This window comes from Dipodomys spectabilis, unplaced genomic scaffold (genome assembly GCF_019054845.1).
Source record: "Dipodomys spectabilis isolate Male_0828 unplaced genomic scaffold, ASM1905484v1 ptg000042l, whole genome shotgun sequence".
NCBI lineage: Eukaryota > Metazoa > Chordata > Mammalia > Rodentia > Heteromyidae > Dipodomys > Dipodomys spectabilis.
The window spans coordinates 12,104,614-12,130,457 of NW_024870719.1; the positions used below are offsets into that span (position 1 = coordinate 12,104,614).

The following is a 25,844-nucleotide window of genomic DNA, read 5'->3' on the forward strand; positions in this document are numbered from 1 at the left end:
TAGTAGTCACTAGAGTAAGGTATACATCTATTCATGATTTTGTAAGCCTGCCTACAGAGATTTACAACACCAGAAATAATTTTTAAAAGATTGTTTTTACTTGAATATATTAATTATGAAAGGGTGTTTGGTTGCTGCTTCTAAGGCATTACGGGGAAGCTTAAACTCTGGAATAAAACCTCGGATAGGGGGAAAAAAAAAACACTAATGTGTGATTTCTCCCAGACAAGCCGAAAATGTTTTGAGGCTATTTTGTTGTTAAGGCTATTTTGTTTGTTAAGTTGCTGCTCTTTAGTTGTCAGAGACTATACGAATCGGCTTCTACACATATGCATTTTAATATGCACTGTCTACTGCAAGATAGCACTAATCTGATCATTTTTCTTCACAAAGGATGAAAGAGAAAATTAGTAATCCTAGACATTGTGTTCTATTGTAAACTTCCATCAACTCAGGCTGTGCAAAAGCCCTTCTCACTTTCACATCCAGGGTCTGTGGGTGTGATTGCACACAATCCAGTGTGTGAAATCTGAGGTCTAACCTTCTTGTCCTCACAGGTGCTCTAAGACTGGAGAACACATTTATCTAACAAAAGTAAACTTTGGAGGACAAGCAGGGTGGTGCCCACCTATAATCTTAACTATTTGGGAGGTGAAGACAGCATGATAGTTTGAGATTAAGGCTAAAAAAGGGGAGAAAAAAATCTCACAAAACTTTTTCTCAACACCAAACTAGACAGGGTTGTATATGCCTGTAATTCCTGATACATAGAAGGTGGAGATGGAAGGATTGTAGTTTGAGGCTGGCAGTGGCAATAGACATGATCTGTAAAGCAAACTGAAATCAAAAGGGCAGAAGATGTATTTCAAGGGGTAGAGCCGTTGTATAACAGATGCCAGGCCCTGAGTTCAATTTCCAGTAATGCCAGAAAAAAATTTCTGCCTAAAATATAAGCAAACACTGCATTGGTTTGTAATATATAATGTTACTTCCACCAACAGGAAAAATTACTTCTGCTGATCTATTTGTCCTATATCTGATCAGAAACTTCAATTGTAATTTTGCCCCTAGCACTATTTGTTAGATTGCTTCATTATCTGAAGGTACCGTCAGCTAGGAATGCCTGAAGATCAGCCTTGACGGACCAAATTTCTGCCATGCAACCTCGACTCTTTTATGCATCTCCAATGAAGAGATGATATGCTGCAAATTAATTCCTTCAGTCCTGTCTAAAATTATGCATTTCCTTAAAGCCATAGAATGCCCATATACTTAAAACACATGGATATGAGGTGTGTGCATGGAGAAGGAGCAGATGGGTGAACTGAACCAGAGCCTCTTGGGCCGGGAGACCTGAATGTTCACTGGAATACTTATAGAGCACATTAACTTCTTGGCAAGAGCTGTTGCTGCACTTGTAGGTGGTCCACTGCTGCAAGTTATGAGGCAGGGAGTAAGAGGTATTCAAGAGAATTGGAGAGAAGCCCAGAAGGTAAGCTGTTTATCTTATAAGAACACTCATTTTCTCCAAAACATTAATAAAGTGGATTTAGATTTAGATGTGAATAAAGGAAACTAGTTATTGAAAGAGTATCACTTTGGCTCTTTAAGAATAACTATGAAATTCATGAACATGGCTCCTAGAAAAGGTAGAAGAAATAAGTGTTGTTTTTTTTTATCATGTTGATAAGAATCACTAGTCTGATGATGGCTGTGAACAAGATACTTCCCTGAAGGGAGATCCTGAAACTGTCCTTTTGATGAGTTCCTTACAAAGAAAGTTCTGATTGATCAGAGAAGGTGATTTCTAAATCAGTGCTCACTTAAGCCTTATGAAATTATCATGCTTTGGTTTTGGCCTCTGGTTTGAAACAGCAAAAGAATAATTGACTTTCTTAACTCATAGCCCCATCAAAAAGGATCCCTGGAAGAAAATAAATGCTGTATCAGGCTGTGGCTTTTCGTGTATGGACTGTATCTCCTAACCACCTTGAGTTTGGTTTCTGGTATGTCTTTGGAACATATTTTCAACTTTTCTCTTCCATTAATTATCTCATCAGCGGGATGGACATAAGCCAGGTGCTCACACAGATAGATACTTGCAGGTTTGGAAGATGCCAATGATTCTACTGTGCTAGAAAGTTCTTTGGTTCTTTCACAGATCGGTTTTATTACCACACAGTATCAAATGAAAGATCCAAGTATATTAAATGCTCAGCCAGCCCTTAAGAAAAAAAGAGAACTATTAAGCATAGGGTATTTGTATACATATGTGATCCCAAAATATGATTTGTCTTTCTATGTTAATTCCTTTTTATTTTTTATTGTGAAAATACTGTACAGAGGGGTTACAATTACATGGGCAAGGTAATGAGTACATTTCTTAAGCATTGTTGTCTCCTCCTTTGTTTCCCCTTCCCATCCTTTCCCAAATTCTTATATAAGACCTTTACTATCAACAGATTTTGCATATTCTGAATTTTTGGTATAAGTCTCATCTATTAAATCAAACAATATAATTGAGAAAAATAATTATGCTAATCACAAAGCATGGAAATACTAGTTAAGATCCTCCAAAAAAGAAAAGTCTTTTGAAGTTTAGTGGAGAGTAAAAGTGCTTTTTAAACTTTTTAAAATAATTTTTTAGTAATTTTACTTTTCTGGTACTGGGGCTTGAACTCAGGTCTTTCTTTGTCTTCCTGCTCATGCTAACACTCTCCCAGTTTAAGCATGACACACTTCCAGCTTTTTGCTGCTTAATTGGACATAAAGTGTCAGAAGGACTTTCCTGCCCAGGTCAACCTTAAACTACTATCCTCAGATCTCAGGCCTCCTGAATAGCTAGTATTACAGGTGTGAGCCACCAGCTTAGGGCTTAAAAGACATTTACAAATTAGAAATCATGCACACTTACAATTTTACAATCTGGGATATTATGGTAAGAGGACTGGGGATTCCACTCACCTAGACTACATAGCAAGATCTTGTCTCAAGATAAAACAAGCTAAAACATATTAAGGGCCACTGCCACAATAAATGACAGGAATTCCTATCCCTGCAGAAAGTTAGTGCCTGGTCCTTTGTAATCAATCACCTCTATCTTCAGCTTATGAAAAACTATACACTTTCTATTGCCAAAAATTAGTTTTATAGGATCAGGAAACTCATGTGAATGGAATGATAAAGTTAGCATTAACACAGTGTTAATGGATTCTGTTCATCCATAGTACAGTACATATCAGTATTTTCTTCTGTCCTTTTGGCTGAGTAACATGGTACGTATGCATCATTCAAAGGTTGTTTATTCTTTCCCTGTTAACATATTTGTATGGCTTCTAGTTTGAGGCCAATATAAGTAAAGCTGCTGTAGACTTTGGAGGCAAATCTTTGAGTAGGCATATACTTTAGTTCTGCTGTGCAAACATGCAGGAGTGGAATCGCTGAATTATTTCATAAGTGCATGTTTAAGTTTATGAGGCAGAAAGAAGCTATTTTCAATTTTTTTAAATCTTATTTTCCATTCTCCACGGCAATGTGAAATGCTAATTCTGCACCATCATTAGCATTTAGTATTGTCAGCCTTTAAATTTTTTGTCATCATTATAGGTGTAATGTTATCCCATTGTGGCTTAAATTTCTCTTTTCTGAAAACTAACAGTGGTGAACAATTTCCATAAAATTATTGGTCAATTATATAGTATTTTGTCAAATGTCTGTTCAAGATTTTCTGTTTCTTAGCTACTCTGCATCTAAGTCTTGTGTTAGACATATATAGTTCAAATATTTTCTTACAAAGCATGGCATGTTAACTCTTTCCTTAATGATATCTTATAAAGACAAGATTATTTTAATAAAAATGGAAATAATTTACTATTATCTTTAAGTAATTGTATCAAAGAGTTTTCATTTAACAAAGCAGTTTATGAATACAAAATATCTTGATCAAAATCACCTGTTTCAACATTTTACCCTTCCTTTCCCATCCACCCCTTCCTCACTCTTCTTAATTTTGTAGGCTATACATTGGATAATAAATGGCTGTGTTTTACTTTGTAAAAATCTTGATCTTTTCCAAATCGGTATCAGTTATGTCATAAATTATCTCACTAAATATCTCATGAAATTTTATAATATTAGCTTTTAGAATCAGTGATAATTAGATCCACAATCAATTATATTCTTGTGAATACTATGAGTTATTGTTTCAGTTTTATTGTTTTCCTTGTGAATATCCAGTCTTTCCAGTAAAATTTTTATGGAAGGTTAATTTTCCACAAGAGATTGTGTCAGTAACTTTGCAAATTTAATTGAGCATATATGAATCATATATTGACCACAGATGTCTATTCATCATCCAGTATTCTGTCTTACAGTTCATGTTTATTTTTGCAAAAAAAAAAAACAAATAATTATCTTGATATCTGTGGTTTTACAGTAAATCTTAAATTCAGATAATACAATTTTGTTAATCTTATTGTTTTCTATATAGGTCTGACTATAATTGGATCTTAGTTTTTAAAACATAGTCTAGAATACTTGTTTAAGATCCTATAAAAACAAATAAGCAAGCAAAAACATGGTGGGAGTTTTATTAGAATCATCCAAATTATATAGATCAGATCAGTCGGTAAGAATATATGTCAAAACACTACTGAGTCTTCCAATCCACGGATGTGAATATTTCTTCACTTATTTCAGCTTCATGGAATTTCCTTTAACAATATTTTGTATTTCTCACTGTATACTTAATGCATATTTCATTAAATTTATTTACATTTTATCATTGAAAAAGTATTTTTTACAATTGAATTTCAAAATTTTTAGCTACTATTTAGTTGGTCCTCTGTATCCATGGGTTTGATTTATATGGACTTTAATCATGGGTTATAAATATTCAGGAAAAAATTAAATTTGCCCTGAACTTGCACAGACTTTCTTTTTCATATCACTATGCCCCAAGTAATGGGCCAAACAGCTTTCTGCATAGCATTTAGATTGTAGTAAGCATTCCTAGTCACCTATAGTATACAGGAGGATTGCAGGTTGCATAGTACATATTATATAATCTCCTTTAATGGACTTCAACATCTGCAGGTTTTGGTACTTGTGGAATTACTGGAACAAATTCTTGTGCACATAAAGTGACCACTAGACACAGAAATAATGCTGATTTTACATACTGATCTTCATACTATGCCACTGATAAATTACCTTATTAATTTAAATAGATGCCCGAATAGAAATACATTTACTCCTTCCTTTCCAACTCATATGCGTTTTAATACTTTTCTTGTTCGTGAAGTGGCAGAATTTCTAGTATAATGTTTTTGACTGGTGAGATGGAATATTTTTGTCTTGCTCTCAATCTTGAAAGCAATATGCTTTATCAGCATATTTTCCCCTTCAGTGAATGCTTCATGCAGATTTGCAGTAATATTTAGTTCATAACATTTGGCACAGTGACTTCTAAAATATGAATCAATTGATTTTGTTTATTAGTATAGTCCATACATTTTAAAACATTGGTGATTTTTCTTTCTTCATTTTGTTAACTATTGGTAGATGAGTATTAGAATATTCAACTATAATTATGAAATTACTTTTTCTCTGGTAGATTTTTCCCCTTTGGTGTTGAAGAGTGGTGTTGAAGTCTCACATTTGCCTAGCTGTATATCAACTCCTTCATGTTTAATTTGTTTCTGAGACAAGATCTTACTAATTTCCCAGAAAGCTTCAGACTCATGACCTTTAGCCTCTGTACCTTGAGATTATAGACATGTACCACCACATGCAGGTGCTTTTTTTAGTTTATGAATTTTATGAAGTTTATGAATGTTAAAACAAATTTAGAACCAGGCCTTCCTCATAAATTCCCCTTTAGATTTATCAAATACGGCTCTTGTAATTCTTCTGCAGCAAAGTCTTACAATTTACTTTTTCTAGCACGTTACAGCCATATCACCATTCTTATATCTGTATGTTACCTACTCCCCTTTCCTTTCCTTTAGTCAGTGTGTGCCTTGCATTCAATGTACATTTCTGGAGGAAACATATAGATAACTAAACATATAGATAACTAACTTTTTTGAAAAAAATTAATCTACCATCTTTGAAAACTAACTGAACTACTGATTTTATTCACATTTAATGAAATTATTAATGTGAGTTTATTTCAGAGTCTGCGTGTCTCTTGCTATCTTCATGTGGTACTCTGAATAAATTCATAAATACATTAAGTTTCTTTGATGAGTAACTTTCTAGAATGTTTTTGTGCATATTAAAATATACAATTTCATCATATCAGTGCTATTTATGATCAATTTACTACTTAAGAGGTCAACCGCCCTTCACACTTTATGCTCTTGGAAGTCTTTACTCGCTTATCATTTCCAAATTCTCTAGTGTTATATATTTATAGTGTATGATTTCAATTAATCTCATCCTATGTGGTATTTTCAGATTTTAATTCTGAGTAACATGTCATTATATTATCCCATTGCTTTCCACTGGTCATTGTTTATAGTTTGAAGCAAATGTAGTGGATGACAGTGTATTCCAGTTTCATTGAGGGTTTTCTGCAGTTATATTGAGGCATGCCTTGATGCGACTTTTTAAAAAATTTTCTTTTGAATTAGTATATATTTATAATACAAGAGGACTTCATTATGATTCCATTGATGCATTGAGTGTATTCAAATCAAACTCACCACTTCCATTATATTTCCTTAGTCTTCCTCTGGCTTAGTATGTTGTATAATTGTGTGTGTGTGTGTGTGTGTGTGTGTGTGTGTATACACACACAGACATATATATATATCTACCTATACCTGTATGTATCTATAGATATAGATCTATCTGCATATATAGATATCTATATATACATAGATGTAGAAAATTCTAATGCTGCAAGACAAGCACCAGTCAATCCTCAAAAAAAATTTCCAGAATGATCTATCAGAACTATGAGTTCATGTTCTGTGTTCCATATTACAATTTTATATTGTTTCTCATGTGACATTTTACTTATTAATCTATCTGGGTCTCCATATTAAAATGTGGTAAACTAGACGACTCAATCAGCAGGTATTTATTTTCTCCTGTTTCCTGAGATTAAATGGGACATCATGGTAACCACATAGTGAGGGCTCTCTTCCCCACTTGCAAATGCCCATTTCCTCCCTCTGTTTTCACTTGGTGGCTTCAAGATGTGGTCATCCTGACCTCAGTATTCCCCTAAGTGAAATACCAGGTACACATTACTCCCTCTGCCTTGGGACCAAATTCCAGGTTTTGATGCTTAACTCTTGCAAATTTATTTCAAATTCTTTTAAATCCAATTAAGTATTATTCCTATTCTATTCCTTAGAGCCTATGAAACATTTACTTTAAAACCTTATCTTTCTTTATTAATGCCAGTGATATACTCTCCAGAAATTAGTGTATCAGGTAAAGGCAAAGGTTTTCTTCCTTTGTGAATTATTTTAGGCTATCCATAGTGGTATAGACATTTTTAAATATCTATAATGTCTAAAATGTCTTAAATATCTAAAATAAATTACATTGATCTTTAACATTGGAACTCTTTGTTTTTAAAAATTTAAAATATATGGCCTTGGAATATTATCTTTAGTTACTTGAAGAGTTTCTAGTTTTTTTTTTAATACAGTTCATGTTAAAATACTTTTTATTAATTTAGAAAAGACAATCAATGTCTGTGAGAAAGCGGACTTTCTTTGGGATTTTCTTTTGTGGTCATGGTGAGCAATTGCTTTTTCCTGTACTTAGGCTCACATTCTTTCTCTGTTCTAAAACTTAGACTGACATCTAGCCTTGACAATCATAGTATGTTTTATTTTCCTGAGGGGGGAATAACTTATAATGCTGTTTAGTTTTGTACTACTGGTGTGTTGGTGAATTTTTAAACTGTGTGCTAACTGCAATAAATTATATGAACCAACAAAAATATATTTTGTATCATGATATTTTTCTACAGCTTTTATTGGTGAAAGTCCACAAATCTATAATAAAGACAGGAGTGATGTGGTATAGATGTTGTCAAATTCCTCTGATGATAATATAAGTTTTAATTAAAGTTTTGATTTGTTAAATTCTTCTGATATACTATTAATTTAGGCAATATTACAAACCTTTGTTGCTCTAAATTACTTTAAATTCACTGGGTATCTAATTGCTAAAACTGAATGCAAAGCAAGAAGTAAAATATCTCATTTTTTAAGCTAGAGGTGAAATTAATAGTCACAGATACGTTTTTGCTTCATTTAATCCTGTTTGCCGTGGTTATGGAAGGGGATTAGACTATGATGGATGTTTTTAGTTCAGTATTGCATAGATACAGCAGTCTCATTCATAGTTAGGCTTTGTTCAGAATGTCCTTAAAATAACAGGAAATACTGTTTCCTGTGGAAAAATTCTTCCCTCTGAATGTGGGAGAAAATGGAGTTTTTCCTGATAGCAAAGCTGATGAGACAATATATCTGTGGTTGTGTTACACAATAGAAAGATATATTACATTGGCAAAATGAGGTATAAATTCTTAGTGAACATAGTCATTTGTGGAGAAGTCCATGTAGAAGTCACTACATGAAAAAGAGGAATACACAAAGATCTCAGAATTAAGGACCGTGTAAACAAACGCATAAAATCCTAAAATTTGTAATGGATGGTGGTAGATGTTATAGTCCAATTTAAATTGCATTTAAAGTACCTTATAGACTTGAGAAAGAGATAAACCAATATATTTTCTTTGGAATATAAACAAATAGTTTGTGAATATATGGCACTGAAAATTATGTATATTTTATAGTACATGAAGAACACCAATATTTCTAAATTCATAGTAAGACAGATCTTCTAGGAAATTAATTCCAAGAATAGAGGAAGTGAAATGAGTGGAATAGAGGCAGAAATCAAAGGTCAAATAAAAGGCTATTATTATATCCAAATAGAGAATAAATGAATAGGTATAACTGAAAGATTTTTATAGGTTCAAGATATTCTGTAAATGTAAATCTGATAGTTTTTGAGATTACTTCTTGTTCTTTTGCTCCTTTCTTATATAGCACCTCACATTCAGTAGGTTCTCACAAATAGTTGTCAATTTCCTGAGTGTGCAGTTTATCAGTTGAGAGAAAAGTGCATAACTATTGTTTTATACTCAATTGCAACTATAGTTCATGCAATAAACTGAATTAATATTTATCTATTTTTACTTTTTGATAAACATGTCACTCTTTTAATATTTTTATTTAAAAGAATCTAATGTTATTACCCATTGATCAAGTTCCTAAATGTTTTATAAATCTAAATATCATATATCTGTATGGATGCATTTTCTGCAAGTTACAAGGGTACCCTAGTTTTACTTCATGAACTGTATAGGAAGCAGTGATTATTACTTAATGTTTATCTAAATTTTAGAGTGATAAATATTTATGATCATGTTGTAATGTGACAATTTCTAAATTTTATTTAAGTAGCTAATTAAAAGCTAAACATAAAGAGATGGTTACTTTTCGCATTCATGTTTCCCAAATTGTTAATAAATTTCAATCTTCTTAGATATTAGCATATCCAAACAGAAACATTTCGTGAGAAATAATAGTTTCTGTGAACATGATTGTAGCAACTTAGAGATAACATCTAGGTTGCTATATGTTGCTATATTATGAATATGAATTAAAGCAATTTAGAAAGGTATAGACTAGTTTAACTTTTTAAATCAATACTGTATTTTTTAATCACTAATAGCCTTGTTCTTTATTTTTAAAAAAATGATAAAACATATTTTCATTCATATCCACTATTGTCATTTAATACTGTCCACAGTTTCTCTATCATCTGGTCTCTTGTATAATCAAGCTCTGGAGATTTCTTGTCACTGCTGCAGTGTATAATGGGAATAATTTTTCAGTATTAAGGAACCACCTGAAGTCTTTGGCAATGGACAATTCATCTCAACATATGGTACTCATGCAAGCGATCATTCCTCCCCCTCCCAGGTTGCTTTCCCGCACTGGCTCTACCTTTACACCTGGACATTTGTTAAAATTAGCTCCTCAGGAGACACATGCAAAACAGTCCAGCAATTTTTCTGAAGTGTGAGAATCTACATATTCATTGGTTCAGCATGAAGATCAATGATAAAGCAGTTGTATTACCTTGCAGCATTTTGAAATAATGGCTTATAATATGTGTTTGTTATTTTCTATGAGCTGGGTAGCTTAAAAAATATTGTCTTACAACTTTGGAGGAGTTCAGAAAACTTAAGGCAAGGTGTTGACAGGATTCTCCTTCCAGCTGAGTCTCTAGACGGGGGTAGGCTCTTTGCCTAGTCTAGATTCTGCTGCTGGCAGAAGTTCTTCAGCTTGTATTAAATGATTCCATTCTGATATTGCCTTTTCTTCCTCAGACACCCTTGGTATTCCCTTAAGGTCATAACTTACTGCATCTGGAGCTCATCTAAATAATCCAGAACAAATTAATTCTATCAAATTCCAAAAGATAGCCATATTTTCTTCCACTCAATGTAATTTTCATCAGTTCAGGGATTGGGACTTAGGCATATTCTCTGGAGCATCATCAGTTAACTCAGTACAAAAAAAATCTATTTTCAATTTGAACCACTCTTTGGTCCCCCCTGCCTTCATCTATTTTCCTGTTTGGAAGAATAATTAGTAATTCTATTGTTAATCATGGTACCAATTTAATCATTCCGTAGTTACTGAGTTCCTTTTGTGGCTCAAGCTTTGTGTGAGGAAAACAGCATAGTTATATGCTCTACATTCAATCTTTCTATCAAATAATAAAGTTAGATATTTTAAAGTATTTAAGAATACATTTTCAAAAATGAAAATCAGAAAGTTTTGAACATGCCATAAAGTGCAATTCATGCCCGGTTGAATTGTTAATGGTACAGAAATCTATGAAAATAAAATTTTTATGTGTATGTACTGGTATATAAATTCATATGGATAAGTACTTGGAATTTCTTGTTTATAAATACATTAATTCTAGTAAATCAAAGTGCCACGTTATTCTTTAGACCTTGAAAAATTTTCTTGGAGGAAAACATGATTAGTGGGCCTTGATTCCTATTATATCTCTCCTCAAATCATAAGAAACAGCTATAACTTTATCATACATAATAGATAAAAATATATGTAAATGCACCATGTTTTGAAATATTGTCATTTCTATTATTTATCATGGTCAGAACTAAAAATGAGTTATGCCCTCAGGCCAGTAGATATGTTATTTCAAACCCTGCCCTTTGGTATTTCTCAAATATTTTCACATTCTCTCTACATTTGCCTAACAGGAAAATATTCTTGTACCCTCTGATGTCACATTTCACATACACAGGAATTAACTCAGAGCATAAAATAATAAACATATTGACTTTTCTATTCTCTACATTCTGAGGTGTAGTCAAATCACTTTTTAGGGGAATGCCTATAATTAAACATGCATGGTAACTAAAGGAGTAACACTCAACTTGGTAAAATAATTGTAATAACAAAGAATTCAAATTTACTTCATTAATTAAGGTCTCAAGGTTGCAGTAAAAATAAGGTTGAAGTAAAAATAACTGTCTTCAAAATCTGCGTATTAGATTAAGGGCATAGGCATTGTTCTATATTTTCCATTCTGTAGCTCTCATGTTGTCATAGAGGAGTTTTCATGGTGGAAAATTCATAAAGATTCCTAACACTGTATTTTAGTACAGGAAGACAATTGTCTTTCAAAGATAAGATCCTTCCAGATAAAAGTCAATGGAAACTTCTGTATACACACACACACACACACACACACACACACACACACACTCACACACACACACGTATGCCTGTATGTATCTATTTTGGTGACTCAGTCATTTCTTTTTCTGCTTTTCAAAAGAATATTTCATTGTATGTGCAGATCTTGAAACAATAAGATTAGCCTGAATATTGCAAAGCACACATTGATAAAAATGCATGTGACTATTTTTTCCTCTTCTATGAGAAAATAATATTTCATTGTATGTGGAGATCTTGAAACAATAAGATTGACCTCAATATTGCAAAGCACAAATTGATAAAAATGCATGTGGCTATTTCTTTTACCTCTATGAGAAAACTCATAACAGGTTTATTCCCTCCCACAGGTAACAAACTCTCTGTGGTACACACCATGGATTTGGAATGGAAAAATAGAGCTAAAAGTTTCTTCAGGTTTTAGCTTATCTTCTACTTCAAATATTGAATCACATAGTAGGCAGCACATGAAAGTTGTGTTAGAAGTAATATGAATCTAAACCTTCAAGCCCAAACTTAGAAAACAAGGTCACCCAAGAACATTAATTACATGTAAGGACAGAATAATGGAAGAAATGGAATTTATTTTATAGTGCATTTATGTTTTTGAGATTTGGGGAATGAAAATCAGATTCTTTGTACTAACACACGGAAAAGAGTTGCTTTGGAAATATTTTTAATCCAGATCATTTAATCTGCTTGATTAATAGTCTATAGTTACTTTTTTTTGTAAGTATTATTAAATTAGCAGTTGGAACATCATATAAATCTATATTGTCCTAGAAACAGTTTATGTTAAGAATCAAAATAGAAAAGCCTTATATTTAAATGATACATAATCAAAAGTATTAGCAAATCAGGAGATAGCAACATAAAGCAGGGAAGACTTCTTTTTTTTGCCAGTACTGGGGCTTGAATCTGGGCTTGGGCGCTGTCCCTCAGCTCTTCAGCTCAAGGCTAGTGCTCTACCACTTAAAGTGCTGCGCCACTTCTGGCTTTTCTTTGTGTATGTGGTACTAAGGAATCGAACCCAGGGCTTCATGCATGCTAGGCGAGCACTCTACCACTAAGCCACATTCCCAGCCCTTCTTTGTTGAGTCAGGTATATTTTCTTAATTTAATGTTACATGTCAGGAAACAAAAGTGACTCAAAGCCAATTCATATGCAGAGAATTCTATAGTAGTTAAAAGGTTAATATTATAAATTGGATATTTTAATCATTTTTAATTGTCCTTCACCTAATAAAATCTCTCCATATATTAGCACAGTCCTCCCTCTACTAAAATTAACTGTATTTTGGATAAAGCAAGGATGAAAATGTGAATTTTCTTTTCATATAGCCTTAACCCTGGCTCAAATTTAACAATTTTGCTTTAGATTATGAAATAATTTAGACAAGTATTTAAGACTATACCGAAAGAAAATGTTAAGAAGAAAATTATATGAAGCACAAGTACTACTTCTTTTCAACTTTTTATATGCCAGATACAAATTTATTTATTTTCTTTAATACATTTGTGAGTAAGACACTGTAAGTTGTGCAGTAATAACAACAAAAAAACCCACTAAAAATAAAAAATAAAATAAACATACCTGTTATTAACACCAGGTGTCTATTCACTTTTGCAATCTGATCTAAAAGATGTGTTATAGTATTACTGAAATGCTCAAAATATCCAATCTCATCGTTCACTTCCTGTGCTTTCTCATAAACTTCTGCTTCATGTCATGGGCACAAAGGCTATTTTCTCTACTAATAGAGACTTACAAAGAAAAAAGTAGAAGTTCCATGGCTTTATAAAACATTTTCACTCTCCCACTGGCATAAGCCTAAGATATTTTGGCCTGAGAAGATGAAATGTATTGAAAAACAAAATATCTCAAATCGCACCTGTGATAAGAAAGCTGCATCTCCCAGCCCCGGCTTCATTGATGATGCTGCAATTGTAAACTCCGTAGTGTTCATTGGAAAGACTCTTCACTGGATACTCTGTGTATTCCTGAGAATCAAACTGACCGGTTCGTAACAGCTTATTACCCAAGCGCCATTCATAGGTCAGCACCCGGATCGGGTAGGCTCTCAGTACCCTGCAGCTCATAGTGACACTGCGATCCTGTCCTTGCCGAATTTCCAGGAATCCTGGTTCCACTGCAGGAGGATCTGTAACGTAAAAACCAAAGATGAGGCAGTCAACGATGGAATCTCACTGGCTATTCTTTTTACGTGAATCCATTTTTAACCCACCCTTGTCACTAACAAGGAGGGAAGTGGGTGGAGAGCATAGGTAAGTTAAGGAACTGAATCTTCTGAGCATGAGCAATGAGTCAGCCCCATGGCCTTTCAAAAGTATTTGCAGTTTAAACAAGCAAAATTGTTGCTGTCTTGTTTTGTTTTCATACAGTTCTCAGATAGAAAACATTGTCATGGCACCAGAATGAAATACAGTGCCCCGCATCTTGTATATACATTTTCCTAATTTGGGGGAGGGAAGAGAAGAAACAAAATGCTTAAATAGGGATGCAGGTTGATCCATTGTAACAATGATATCTACAAGATACTGTGCTGAAAATGAACTTTACAATTTCGGCAGGTGGGAGAGGAGGGAGTAGTTTGGGAGGTGGGAAGGAAGGGATGGTAAGGGAAAAACAAAGGAGGAGGCAACAATGCTGTAACCTCTCTACAGTATTTTTACAATAAAATGCATTGAAAGAAAAACATTGTCATGACTGCTTATGTATATAGCCATCAATGACACTCTTGATGTAGAACAAAGAAAGAATATAGCAAAGGCTTCGACTAGAAAGCGAATTTGAAGCAGATAATGCTATTGGTTTGAGTCAGTGAATTGTAATGTTTCCCTTGTAAATCTCAGTCTTTTGGCTCCTGAATACTCATGGATTAATAGAATAGGTAACATAATTTTATGAGTATTTTCTATTTAGTTTGATATCATTTGGCTGCAATTCATCATATCATGGGAAACCTTAAGCAAACTTGGCAAATTATACCTCAGGTAAGACATTATTTTCTACTCATTGCAAAGCCTTATTTCTCTGTCATAATTTTGACTTTTTATGTAACTAAACTTGTTGCTTTAAGTACCCAACCTCTTTTAGTTTGGATGAGGTTTCCAATATTTATTTATTTACTTAATTTATTTTTTGTTGGTTGTGGAGCTTGAACTCTGGGCCTGGGCATTGTCTCTGATTTCTTCAGCCCAAAGCCAGCGCTCTATTGCTTCAGCCACAGCATCATTTCTGGTTTTTTGGTGGTTAATTGGAGCTAAGAGTTTCATAGGCTTTCCTGCCTGGGCTAGCTTTGAACTGCAATCCTCAGATCTCAGCATTCTGAGTAGCTAGGATTACAGGCATGAGCCACTGGCGCCCCACTCCAATATTTATAATACACTCATTTAAAGTGCACAAGAACTGGATACCTATAATCCTCGCTACTCAGGAGGTTGAGAGCTAAACATCAAAGTCTGAAGCCAGTATGATATAAAAGTCTATGAGAGCCTTATCTCTAATATAAAAGTCTATGAGAGCCTTATCTCTAATTCACCAGAAAACAAACCAAAACAAACCAAAACTGGAAATGGAGCTGCGATACAAATGGTAGAGTGAAGGCCTTTACCAAAAAAGCTAAGGGACAATACCTGGTTTCTGAGTTCAAGACTTAGTACCTACCTACACACACACAGACATAGACACAGACACAGACTCCCCCCCCCCTCCACACACATATACACACAAGTAAGCAAACAAAAATGCACAAAATATGCTCTGTGATTATTTAAAATACACAGAATAAAATCCTTTCCTTAAGATTTTCCATGGTTGTAGTATATAAAAATTTCTTATTGGGCCCTGTTAATATAGTTCATTGATTCTATCAAGGAAACCGCAAATAATCAGTGCCATACTATACATCACAATGCCATTCCTAACTGGATTTGTAGGACCCTTCTGTGAATTGACATTCTCTCTTCCTTTGTCTCTGTCTCTGTCTCTGCCTCTCTCTCCCTCTAAATATCATGATATTATAACTGTATATAACTGTACATGATATTATATTGTAGGAAAACCCTACAAGTACCTAGTCTGCTATTCTTCACATGTTATTTTGCCCATGTTTTAATATCACTCAACTTTCTCAATACTCTGTTGGCAGATCCTTCTTGCTTCTTTAGCATATATATGACTACACACACACACACACACACACACATATATATATATATGACTACATTTATACACACACACACACACACACACACACACACACACACACACACACGTCGTGGGGCTTGAACTCCGGGCCTAAGCACTGTTCCTCAGCTCTTCAGCTCAAGGCTAGTAGCACATACTTTTTAACTACCCTATTATTTCAAGTATCATTCATTTAGTCAACCTGGTCTGTAGATTCTCTAAAAAGAGAAAGAAATTTTAGATGTGCAAGAACAAAATTGTCTTCATTTTTTTATGGTGTTACACAATGAAGTATGAAAGGAAGTTCTTGAAGATAGAAGAGGCTTTTGAAGAAAGATGATATTCAAACTCTGTCTTCAAGGATCCACAGAAAGTAGTCAAGCCATAGCAAGGGTGTTCCAGACACAGGAAAAATGGTCAGAGCGATTAAATGGATTAGCATAGTGAGAGCATGAAGTTCGGAGGACTGAGGGGATTAACTTAGAATAGTGATCAACATCTTTTAAAGGGTATTAGTGGTTTAAAAATGTCCTGTAGGCTGTCTCCTGTTTATTTTACTTAATTCAATGCTATGCTATTAAAGACACAAATTTTAAATTGCATGTGTTGAAGCTTTTGTTACTATGAACTAATCTTCTTTATCTCTATGCTTCACTTCCTAGAAATTTTATTTTGTGCAATATTGAATGACACAGAAATACTCTTAAGTAATAGTTAATTGCTATTTTACATATTCTTATACATTCATTTATCCTTTTGCTTATAAGCTTCTGATTTGGATGTATGTTGTGTTATTTCAAGAGCGTATGGCAATACTTTTATATTACTCAGAGCAGTTAGCATTTCATTACTTTACACTTACTGTAACAACTAATATATTTGGGTACAAATAAACTTTTTATTTTGTGCTTTCTATTTTGTTCTGGCTTTGCATTTGATGTCTATTTTTAACATTGTATACATAATGATTCCAACCAACTCTGTATTAGTAGTTGGGAATTTACTTAATATTCCATTATTCTTTATTCATTCTTTTAAAGCTATTCTTCATTTCAGTGTTTCAGTGGATGGTTCATTCTGATATTTAAACTTTCCCTTTCTAGATGAATAGTTACTAAAGAAACTCCTGAACCAACTTTTATAAATCACTGTATGTATTCCTAATTACAATCACTCCATACATTTTTATTTATAAAAACCTCTATTGTGAAAACATCTAAAATTCCTGATTCATTGGCTGTAGCCCAATTTGGTTGTTGCCAAATCATCACCGATTGAAACCAATGTATATGAGTGGTATAAAGGAATGATGTTCACTAGGAGAACATTCTTCAGCTCTCTTTCTGGAGACGGAGAGAGGAGTTCAGTGCAGACTGATAGTGTCCTTACTATGTCTCCAGACACAGGAAACCATTTTGTCCTTTCCATACTTATTGGAACTTAATATTTCAGAGCTAGAGAGATTTGAAGTGATAACAAGTTTAAAGATAGAGCTATTGGTATGAAATGTTAACATGGGTGAAGAATCAAATAGAAATAAGAAAATACACATTTGCTCTCAAGCCATATTTACGTTTATAGCAAAATTAAAAGGGTTTATAACTATTTTCTTAAGAATATTTTAAATTACCAAAGTAATTAATTTTACCTAACAGAGTACATCCTAGAATAAATGTTTAATTTGTCTTAGAATGATTTTTTTGAGAATTCTGTGAATGTGTCTGACCTTGCACATTATTTCAAACAATGAGCATGCAAACATTCCCTCTCTACATGTAATTGGCTTATTTGACCAGATTGGATGACTCTGTCTGTTCAGTACTTAATGGCCTACAAGACTGTCTGAGAGTGTCAGGGTAAAATTCTTCAAATATAGTATATTTTCATTAAATTGAATACAATCTGTATTGGAAAGCATCCATAAGTTCAGTGGTTATTTTACTTAAAAGGCAGCACAAACTAGTTGGATTTCAGGCCTTTCTTTACCTAAAGAAGATATCAAATGCACTAATTACAGTTCAGTATTATCTCTGTGAAAAATTTCTCCTGATATAAGGTTCATTTTTAGAATACTATTAGCTATGAATGTATATGATATTTCATGCCCATCTAGTTAAAAGCAACCATTTTTGCAGTTATGTTGTGTAAATGTTTGGATGCAATACAAAAAAGCTGCAGGTGTTAAAAGAGAGCTAACTATTCTGGCTGAATCAATATATGATGGTCTGAGATATTCAGCAACATTTTTATGCAATATTTAATGTTAATAAAATGATAAATGAAAATATTGTGGAAAACACTTATATTTGAAATGCTTCAAAGTAGAACTACTTAAGAGAAATAAATAGGACCAAATATAGTGGTTCACACATTTAATGCCTACTACCAAGGAAGTAGTGACTGGGAAGACTGGTTTAAGGTAAGCCTAGGAAAACAATAAGTTCATATAAAAAATTTAAACTTGGGCTGGGCACCGGTGGCTCACGCCTGTAATTCTAGCTACTCAAGAGGCTAAGATCCGATGATTGCGGTTCAATTCCAGCCCAAGCAGGAAAGTCCATGAGACACTTATCTCCAATTAACAACCAGAAAACCAGAAGTGGCTCTGTGGCTCAAGTGGTAGAGCACTCGCCTTGAGCAAAAGACCTCAGGGACAGTGCCCAGACTCAGAGTTCAAGCCCCATGACCAACCAAAACAATAACAGCAACAAGAAACTCCTTATAGTAAACAGAAATGAAAGGAACTTATGTGACCACTAAACAGAAGATGCTCAAAGAAATACAGCACACAGAAGAGAATCATAAACATAACCAAGAAAATAATAGGGAAAGTAAATCTTTTCAGATGAATAGAGAAAGAAAAGAATAGTAAGAACGTACCAAACACCTTAAGAACAAAAAAAAATTGCAGGAATTACTACATAATTTCAACTATAACATTAAACTATAATGGTTTCAATTCTCCAGTCAAAAGGTATAAAATAATGAATGAGAATATCAAGTATGACCTTGCCATTTGTTTCTTACAAGACATAAATGCATCTTACTGACAAAAACAAACATTGATGTAGAGTGAAAGAATGAGAAAAGATCTACAAAACAAATGGACTTAAAAAACAGCAGGGCTAGCTATATCCATATTTTATAATATGGACTTCAAAGCAAAACATTCAAAAGACTAAAAGAATGTCATTTCATATTAACGAAGTGGACAATCTATCATGAGAAAATAACAATTGCTAATGTCTATGTGTCAAATATCTGTATACTCAGATAAGAACAGGTAGACCTCAACAAAACAACAATGAGAAACTTCAATACCCTAATCTCACCTGCAGACAGTTTATCCAATCACAAATCAGTAAGAACCCTCAGAATTAAAGAACAAATGGATTTGTTAGATACCTAAAGAGTATTTCATTCATAAGTTGTATACTATATATCTTATCAGCAACTCATTCTTCCAAAATAGATCGTATTGTAGGACATAAAACAAGTCTTAGCACATATTACAAATTTTAAGTATTTCTCAACATTATATGTGACTATGATAAAATAAATCTACAAGTTGACAGAAAAAGAAATCACAGCATATAGTTAAATACACGGAGACTCTACAACACTTGGTTGAATGATTAAGTAGGTCACTGAGGAAATAAATCAGGAAATCTAAACGTTACTATGGTCTCATAAAAATGAACACACAATCTCCCAGAATGCAAAATAGTGTGAAGAGAAACATTTATAGCTATGTGCTATAACTATCTATCTATCTATCTACCTATCATCTATCACCTACTTTTAATAAATAGAAAAGCCTAATGATATGTCTCAAGCATCTAGAAAATAAGAACAAAACAAATCTCAAATTAATGGATGAAAGAAATAATAAACCATATAATAGAAATTAATAAATTGGAGACATAAAAAATCTATATAAAACTCAGAAAAACTGGGTACTAGTAGGTCACACCTGCAGTTATAGCTACATAGAATCTGAATCTGATTATCATATTTCAAAGAAAGCCCAGGCAAGAAAGTCTTTGAAGCTGTCATCTCCAATTAACCACCAAAAAGCCAGAAGTGGAGCTATGGCTCAAGTGCCACACTCTGAATTCAAGCCCAAGTGGACTGATACACAATAAATCAACAAGACAAAAAGTTGGTTCTTTAAAAGTATAAATATGATTGATCAACATTTAGCCATTCTAACTAAGAAGAGGAGGTTAAAAACATAAATATGTAAAGTCAGAGGTAAAATTGGTATATCAGAAAAATATGAAAAACATCAAAAGATTATGAGAAAAATACCTTGAAAACCTGGAAGAAGCTGATACATTTCTACATGCAATTGGCCCACCAAAAACGGATTCAAGAAATGATATTGGTTCTGCAATTTTTTCTCTCAATAAAAACAATCTAGGGCTCAACTTTTTTTTTTGTCAGTTGTGGGGCTTGAACTCTGGGCCTAGGTGCTGTCCCTGAGCTCTTCAGCTCAAGGCAAGTGCTCTACCACTTGAGCCACAGTGTCACTTCTGGTTTTCTGGTGGTTAATTGGAGATGAGTCTCATGGACTTTTCTGTCCAGGCAGGCTTTGAGTCATGATCCTCAGATCTTACCCACCTGGGTAGCCACTGGCACCCACTTGGGCTCAACTTCTTTTCTGCCAAATTCTACTAACTTTTTACAGAAGAACTAACACCAATATTTCCCATGACTTTCTGAGATAGAAATATAAAGAACAGTCCCAAACACATTCTAAGAAGCCAGTTGCACTCATTCTAAAACCAGGAAAGCAAATGGAATAGCGGATAAATCTCTTTAATGAGAGTGAAGGAAAATTCTCAATAAAATTCTTGCAAAGAGAATTCAATAACAGAAAGATCACAGACCATGATCACCTTGAGTTCATTTCAGAGATTTCAGATTTGTGCAGGTATTAATAAACATATTACAGCCCATAAATAAAAAATAGGGTGAAGGAGGAAAAAAATGTATGATCTCAAAAAGCCTCTGACAAAATTAATCACCCTTTAATGATAAAATCATTGAAGAAATTAGCAATACAGGCAATGTTCCTCAACATAATAACAGATATATATTGACAAACTAATAGCCAATAATGTATTATGAGGAAACATTGAAATAATTTTTGATAAAGTGTAGAATGAGCAATGAAATGATTGAAAAGTATGACCTTTCCTTTCCTCATTCCTCCTCCTCCTCCTCCTCCTCCTTCTCCTCCTCCTCCTCCTCCTCCTCCTCCTCCTCCTCCTCCTCCTCCTCCCCTTTTTTCTTCTCCCTCTTCTTCTTGGTGATACTGGGGTTTCAGATAATGTCTTTGTACTTATTTTGCTGATACTCCAACACTTGAGCCATGTCTCCAGCATGTTTTTTAATGACTATTTTGAAGATAGAGGTAACACAGTTTTCTTTCCAGACTGGTATCAATTTGTTATCCTCTGATCTCAGCCTCCTGAGAATATCAAATTGTAAGTGCTGGATAATACATAACATATAGCACTCTTTTAATTAATTTCAAAACTAAAACAAAAGGAAACTGGAAAACTGACTGCGAGCAACAAAAGCAAATAATGTTTGAGATGAAGTTCCTAGTGAAGGAGCAAAACTAGAAGAAATTAAATCTTCCAACTTCAACCTTTCTGGTCTTTATGTTCGTCAATGAAGCAATATTTGAGAAACTTTATTTAAGATTATTTCAATGAAAATTGTTCTTTCAATTAACTTTAGGTAAACCAGAAAGTTCAAAGAAGCAAAATGACCTTTATAGAAAATGAAGTTGCAATGCCTATGATTTTGTCATATGTATATATTTACAGTGCAGAAGAAATGAAATGTAACAGATTTTACAATAACTTTTGAACTTGGCCCATATAATATGATGTCATAAAGCCATTCACATGCTTTGAAAATGTATTTATGCTACTTTCACCATCATATTGTGTTAAAAATGAAACTGAAAATTAAGTATATTGATGCCTTCTACACTTTAGAGTATATTCTAAAATGATAAAGTGAGCATGTCATCCAATTCATTCTTTTCATACAACAGGAAACTTAACATAGTGCAATGAAGTTTATTCAGGAGATACAGCAATTTACCAATCAGAGTAGAATCCGTTCCTAAAACTTTGGAGGAAGAGTTCTTTCGTATGTAGTTTTATCTTTGGAAGGTGACAACTTTTCGTGAAATATATTTATCAAGAGGTTTCATAACTTGTAATGGGATTAAGGATGTGTGGAGGGTCAAGGTTTGAAGCTAGCTTTGGCAGAAAGGACTCTAAGACACCTTTCCTATAAGAAAATGATTTACTAGAAGTATGGCTCAAGTGGTAGAGTGACACAAGCAATGAGAATGTGGGACACTGAGTTTGTGCCCCCACTAACTGAATGAAGGCAACAACATCAAAGTAACAAATTCAAAAGAAGAAAAGGTGTCATTCTTTGTGATGGAAACATATAATTCCATTATATATATACACACACACACATATATATATGTCACATTTTCTTGATTCATGCATCTACTGAGGGGCATCATATTAAGTGAAATAAGCCAAAATCAAAGAAACATAGGTCCCATGGATGCTCTTACTTGCAATAATTAGTATAAGCCTAGGATAATCTTAGCAGATGAGCAGTATAGCTCAATAGCTGTATACATATGACCATATAAGATGATGCTAAGTGAAATGAACTCCAAGACATGGACACAAGAGGTTTTTGTTGTTGTTTTTAATGTACTATGTGATTTTTTTGTTTCTTTTGTGTGTTCATTCCCCTTTGGTATATCCCCTGTTGTCACTGTATTTGATTTTGGTACCCTGGTATTGTATATATGTTGATTTGAATTAGGGAAAGGAAGGGGAACAACAGAATGGTGAGACAAAGGACAAGGGTGAACCAGTGCAACAGCAATATACACAAGACAATATGTTGGAAATGATCTGTACAACTTGGGGCTGGGGGTTGGGAGAGAGTGAGAGAGGGAAAGGGGTTGGAAGAGAGGAAGAGAAGGGGTAGGAGAAAAATGAGAGGAGTAACAAATTTGACAAGAAATATACTTATTACCTTACTGAAGAAATTGTTACCTCTCTGTACATCATCTTGACAATTAAAAAAAGAAGAAGGAAAAGAAGAAGTGAAAGAAGAAGGCAGAGGAAGAAAAAGAGGAGGAGGAAGAGGAGGATATTCAAATATATAGTAGTGATTTATACCTCAGAAAATAAAATTTTAAGCAAACTATGAAATATTAATGTGAAGAAAATTGTATGCTATAAATATTATCAAACTTTTAGGGAAAAATTAATGAAAACATTCATATATAAAAAATAATTTTCAAATTCCTTACTCGAATCCCTTCCCTTTGGGCTGTCCTTAGGCCAACATATTATTTTTCCTAGGGATGAATTCGGGTATTGTTTAATATGCTATAATGTAGGAATTAATATAGACTTACATTTATTTTTCTCCATTTTGAATGGATAGAAACAATAAACAGAAAAAATAACAGAAACAAAGAGAGGCATTGTACTAACAGTGACTATTATGAAAATGTTGATCAACAAAAATATAGTTAAAACACTGCATTTTGTTGCTGAATGTCAATTAAAACAAACCATTTTATACAATAATACATCAAATTAAATCACAGAATTTTAATTAAGAAAATGAACTCCCATTTGGACAAATATGTCATTTTAGCCAATTTTACAAATCAGACACATCCCATAGATTACACAGATTATTAGCATGAGAGTAAACTTTGTAGATGTAAGTTTTTAGAAGCATAGACCTTTTCCTAATTATAAAAGTTGTAGAACTCATACAAGAGAACTGATCAAAATAGTTTTCAAAATCTTGCTAGCTAAATTGAAAAGTCTAATTTAGGCAAAAAAAAGTGATGTGTTGCTTGTCTGAGGAGTATGGAGCTACGCCCTGGTGGTTTATGCCTGTAACAGTTCAAAGGTAGCCTGGACAGAAAAGCACAACAGATTCTTATTCCCAAACAATAAGCAAAACGCAAGTGTGGATAGAATGCCAGCCTTGAGCAACCAAGCTAAAGCAGAGCCTCCAGGCCCAGAGTTCAAGCCCCCAAACTGGCATAAAAATAATGTTTCATTTTCCAAAATATAAAACAGAGGAGATTGTACTTTACTTGTGGCTTATGATTTTCTTCAAAGAGTGCTTTTACTCTGATGATGAAAGACATTTCCATAAATTTTTATTTATATGAAATAATAAACAAAACAAGAAAAAATATGACAATTCCAATGGTGCTAAAATGATGTCCGCAACTATATGATTTTCTTGTGATAATTTGTTCTTTTATTTTTATGAAAGACAAATACTGATCATAAAGGTTGTTAGAAGTCATCCATATAGAGAAGATACATAAATTCATTATTCAAATTAGGCTGAAAATGCTTTCTTCATTTATTATCATTTAACGAAAACACAATACATTCAAATACTCAAGCAGTATGTTAAATAAGTTTGTGCAATAATGGAGTTTATGGGTAGTAATTTAGTTGCAATGCTGACACTGAGTAGGCTGTGTAGTAGATTCCCTGATTATATACATAAAAATAACCAATAACTACTGGAAAAAAAAAACATTTTCACTCTATTGCATGTAAGGTTAATGACCACAGAAGAAAAGCATTATTTGATGTGTTAGGAATTATTTTCTATTGAGTAACGGTAATTCAGAAATCTAAGCTTAGATAAATGGATGAGAAAGGAAGAGCCATTTTCGGTGATTCTGCCAAGTCACAAATAGTTGCTGCATTTGCAAACATAGGAAACATTATAAATTCCTTATTTAAAGTGCTAATTCTTCCTTGCAGAATGACTCAGAGAGGAAACATAATATTTATATCTCCAGTCATGTTCCATGTTTTGGTAACTGTATTTTAAATAGCAAGTTTGCAAAGTAAGTGATTTCCTAGACTGTTTCTGTACTGATCTATTAACTCTAAATCTAATCGCAGAGCTGGATTAGGGTCCAACATTGTCACTTAGTAAACATATATCTTTCAAATTCTGAAAATGTCTGACCACACTTGATTTTAAGGAGAACTTGCTATTTTCTTTTTCTTTAAAACAGCACATACTGAGCCAGGCACTGGTTGGTCCTAGCTACTCATGACTCTGAGATCATAGTTCAAGGTCAGCCTGTGAAAGAAAGACTGTGAAATTCTTATGGTCAGTTAAAAACCAAAAAATGCTGTAACTAGAGTTGTGGCTCAAGTGACAGAGCACTTGACTTGAGCAAAAATGCTAAGGGAAAATGCCAGGTTCTGAATTCAAAGCCCATAACTGGCACTAAACAACAACAACAGAACATATTTAGATTGATGAATATCTACTGAATTTATAATGTAGAGAATTACACTTTATTTTTCAAGAAAATGTAAAAGCACAAACTAGCACATATGAAATATTTATATAGTATAAAGTATTTTTTTAACACTAAGCAAATCAGTTTTGTAGGCATTGTAAGAAGCAACAAAAAATCAGATAGGGCTTAGGGCTCATGATCTAACTCAGGAAGACAGTGTACAAATGCATGAACATTTACATTTTTAAGAAATGACAAGTTGAACAAAACAAATCATAGAAAGGTTGGACAAATGGAATTGCATGAAGTTGCAGAGCTTCTGCATGGCAAAGGAAATAGCTAGCAAGATCAGTAGAAAGCCCATGGAATGGGAGAAGATCTTCACTAGCCATACAGACAAGGGTCTCATATCTAAAATATACCTGGAACTCAAAAAATTAAATCCCCCAACAAC

General features: G+C 33.5%; 1 protein-coding gene across 1 annotated transcript in view; it reads right to left on the reverse strand.

Annotated features, from left to right (window-relative positions):
* Positions 1–25,844, reverse strand: part of Mdga2 (MAM domain containing glycosylphosphatidylinositol anchor 2) — a 722,905-nt gene that overhangs the window by 63,539 nt on the left and 633,522 nt on the right. The window contains exon 9 of the mRNA XM_042677867.1: positions 13,709–13,978. Coding sequence (XP_042533801.1) covers positions 13,709–13,978 — 270 coding nt within the window. The remainder of the gene's footprint in view (positions 1–13,708; positions 13,979–25,844) is intronic.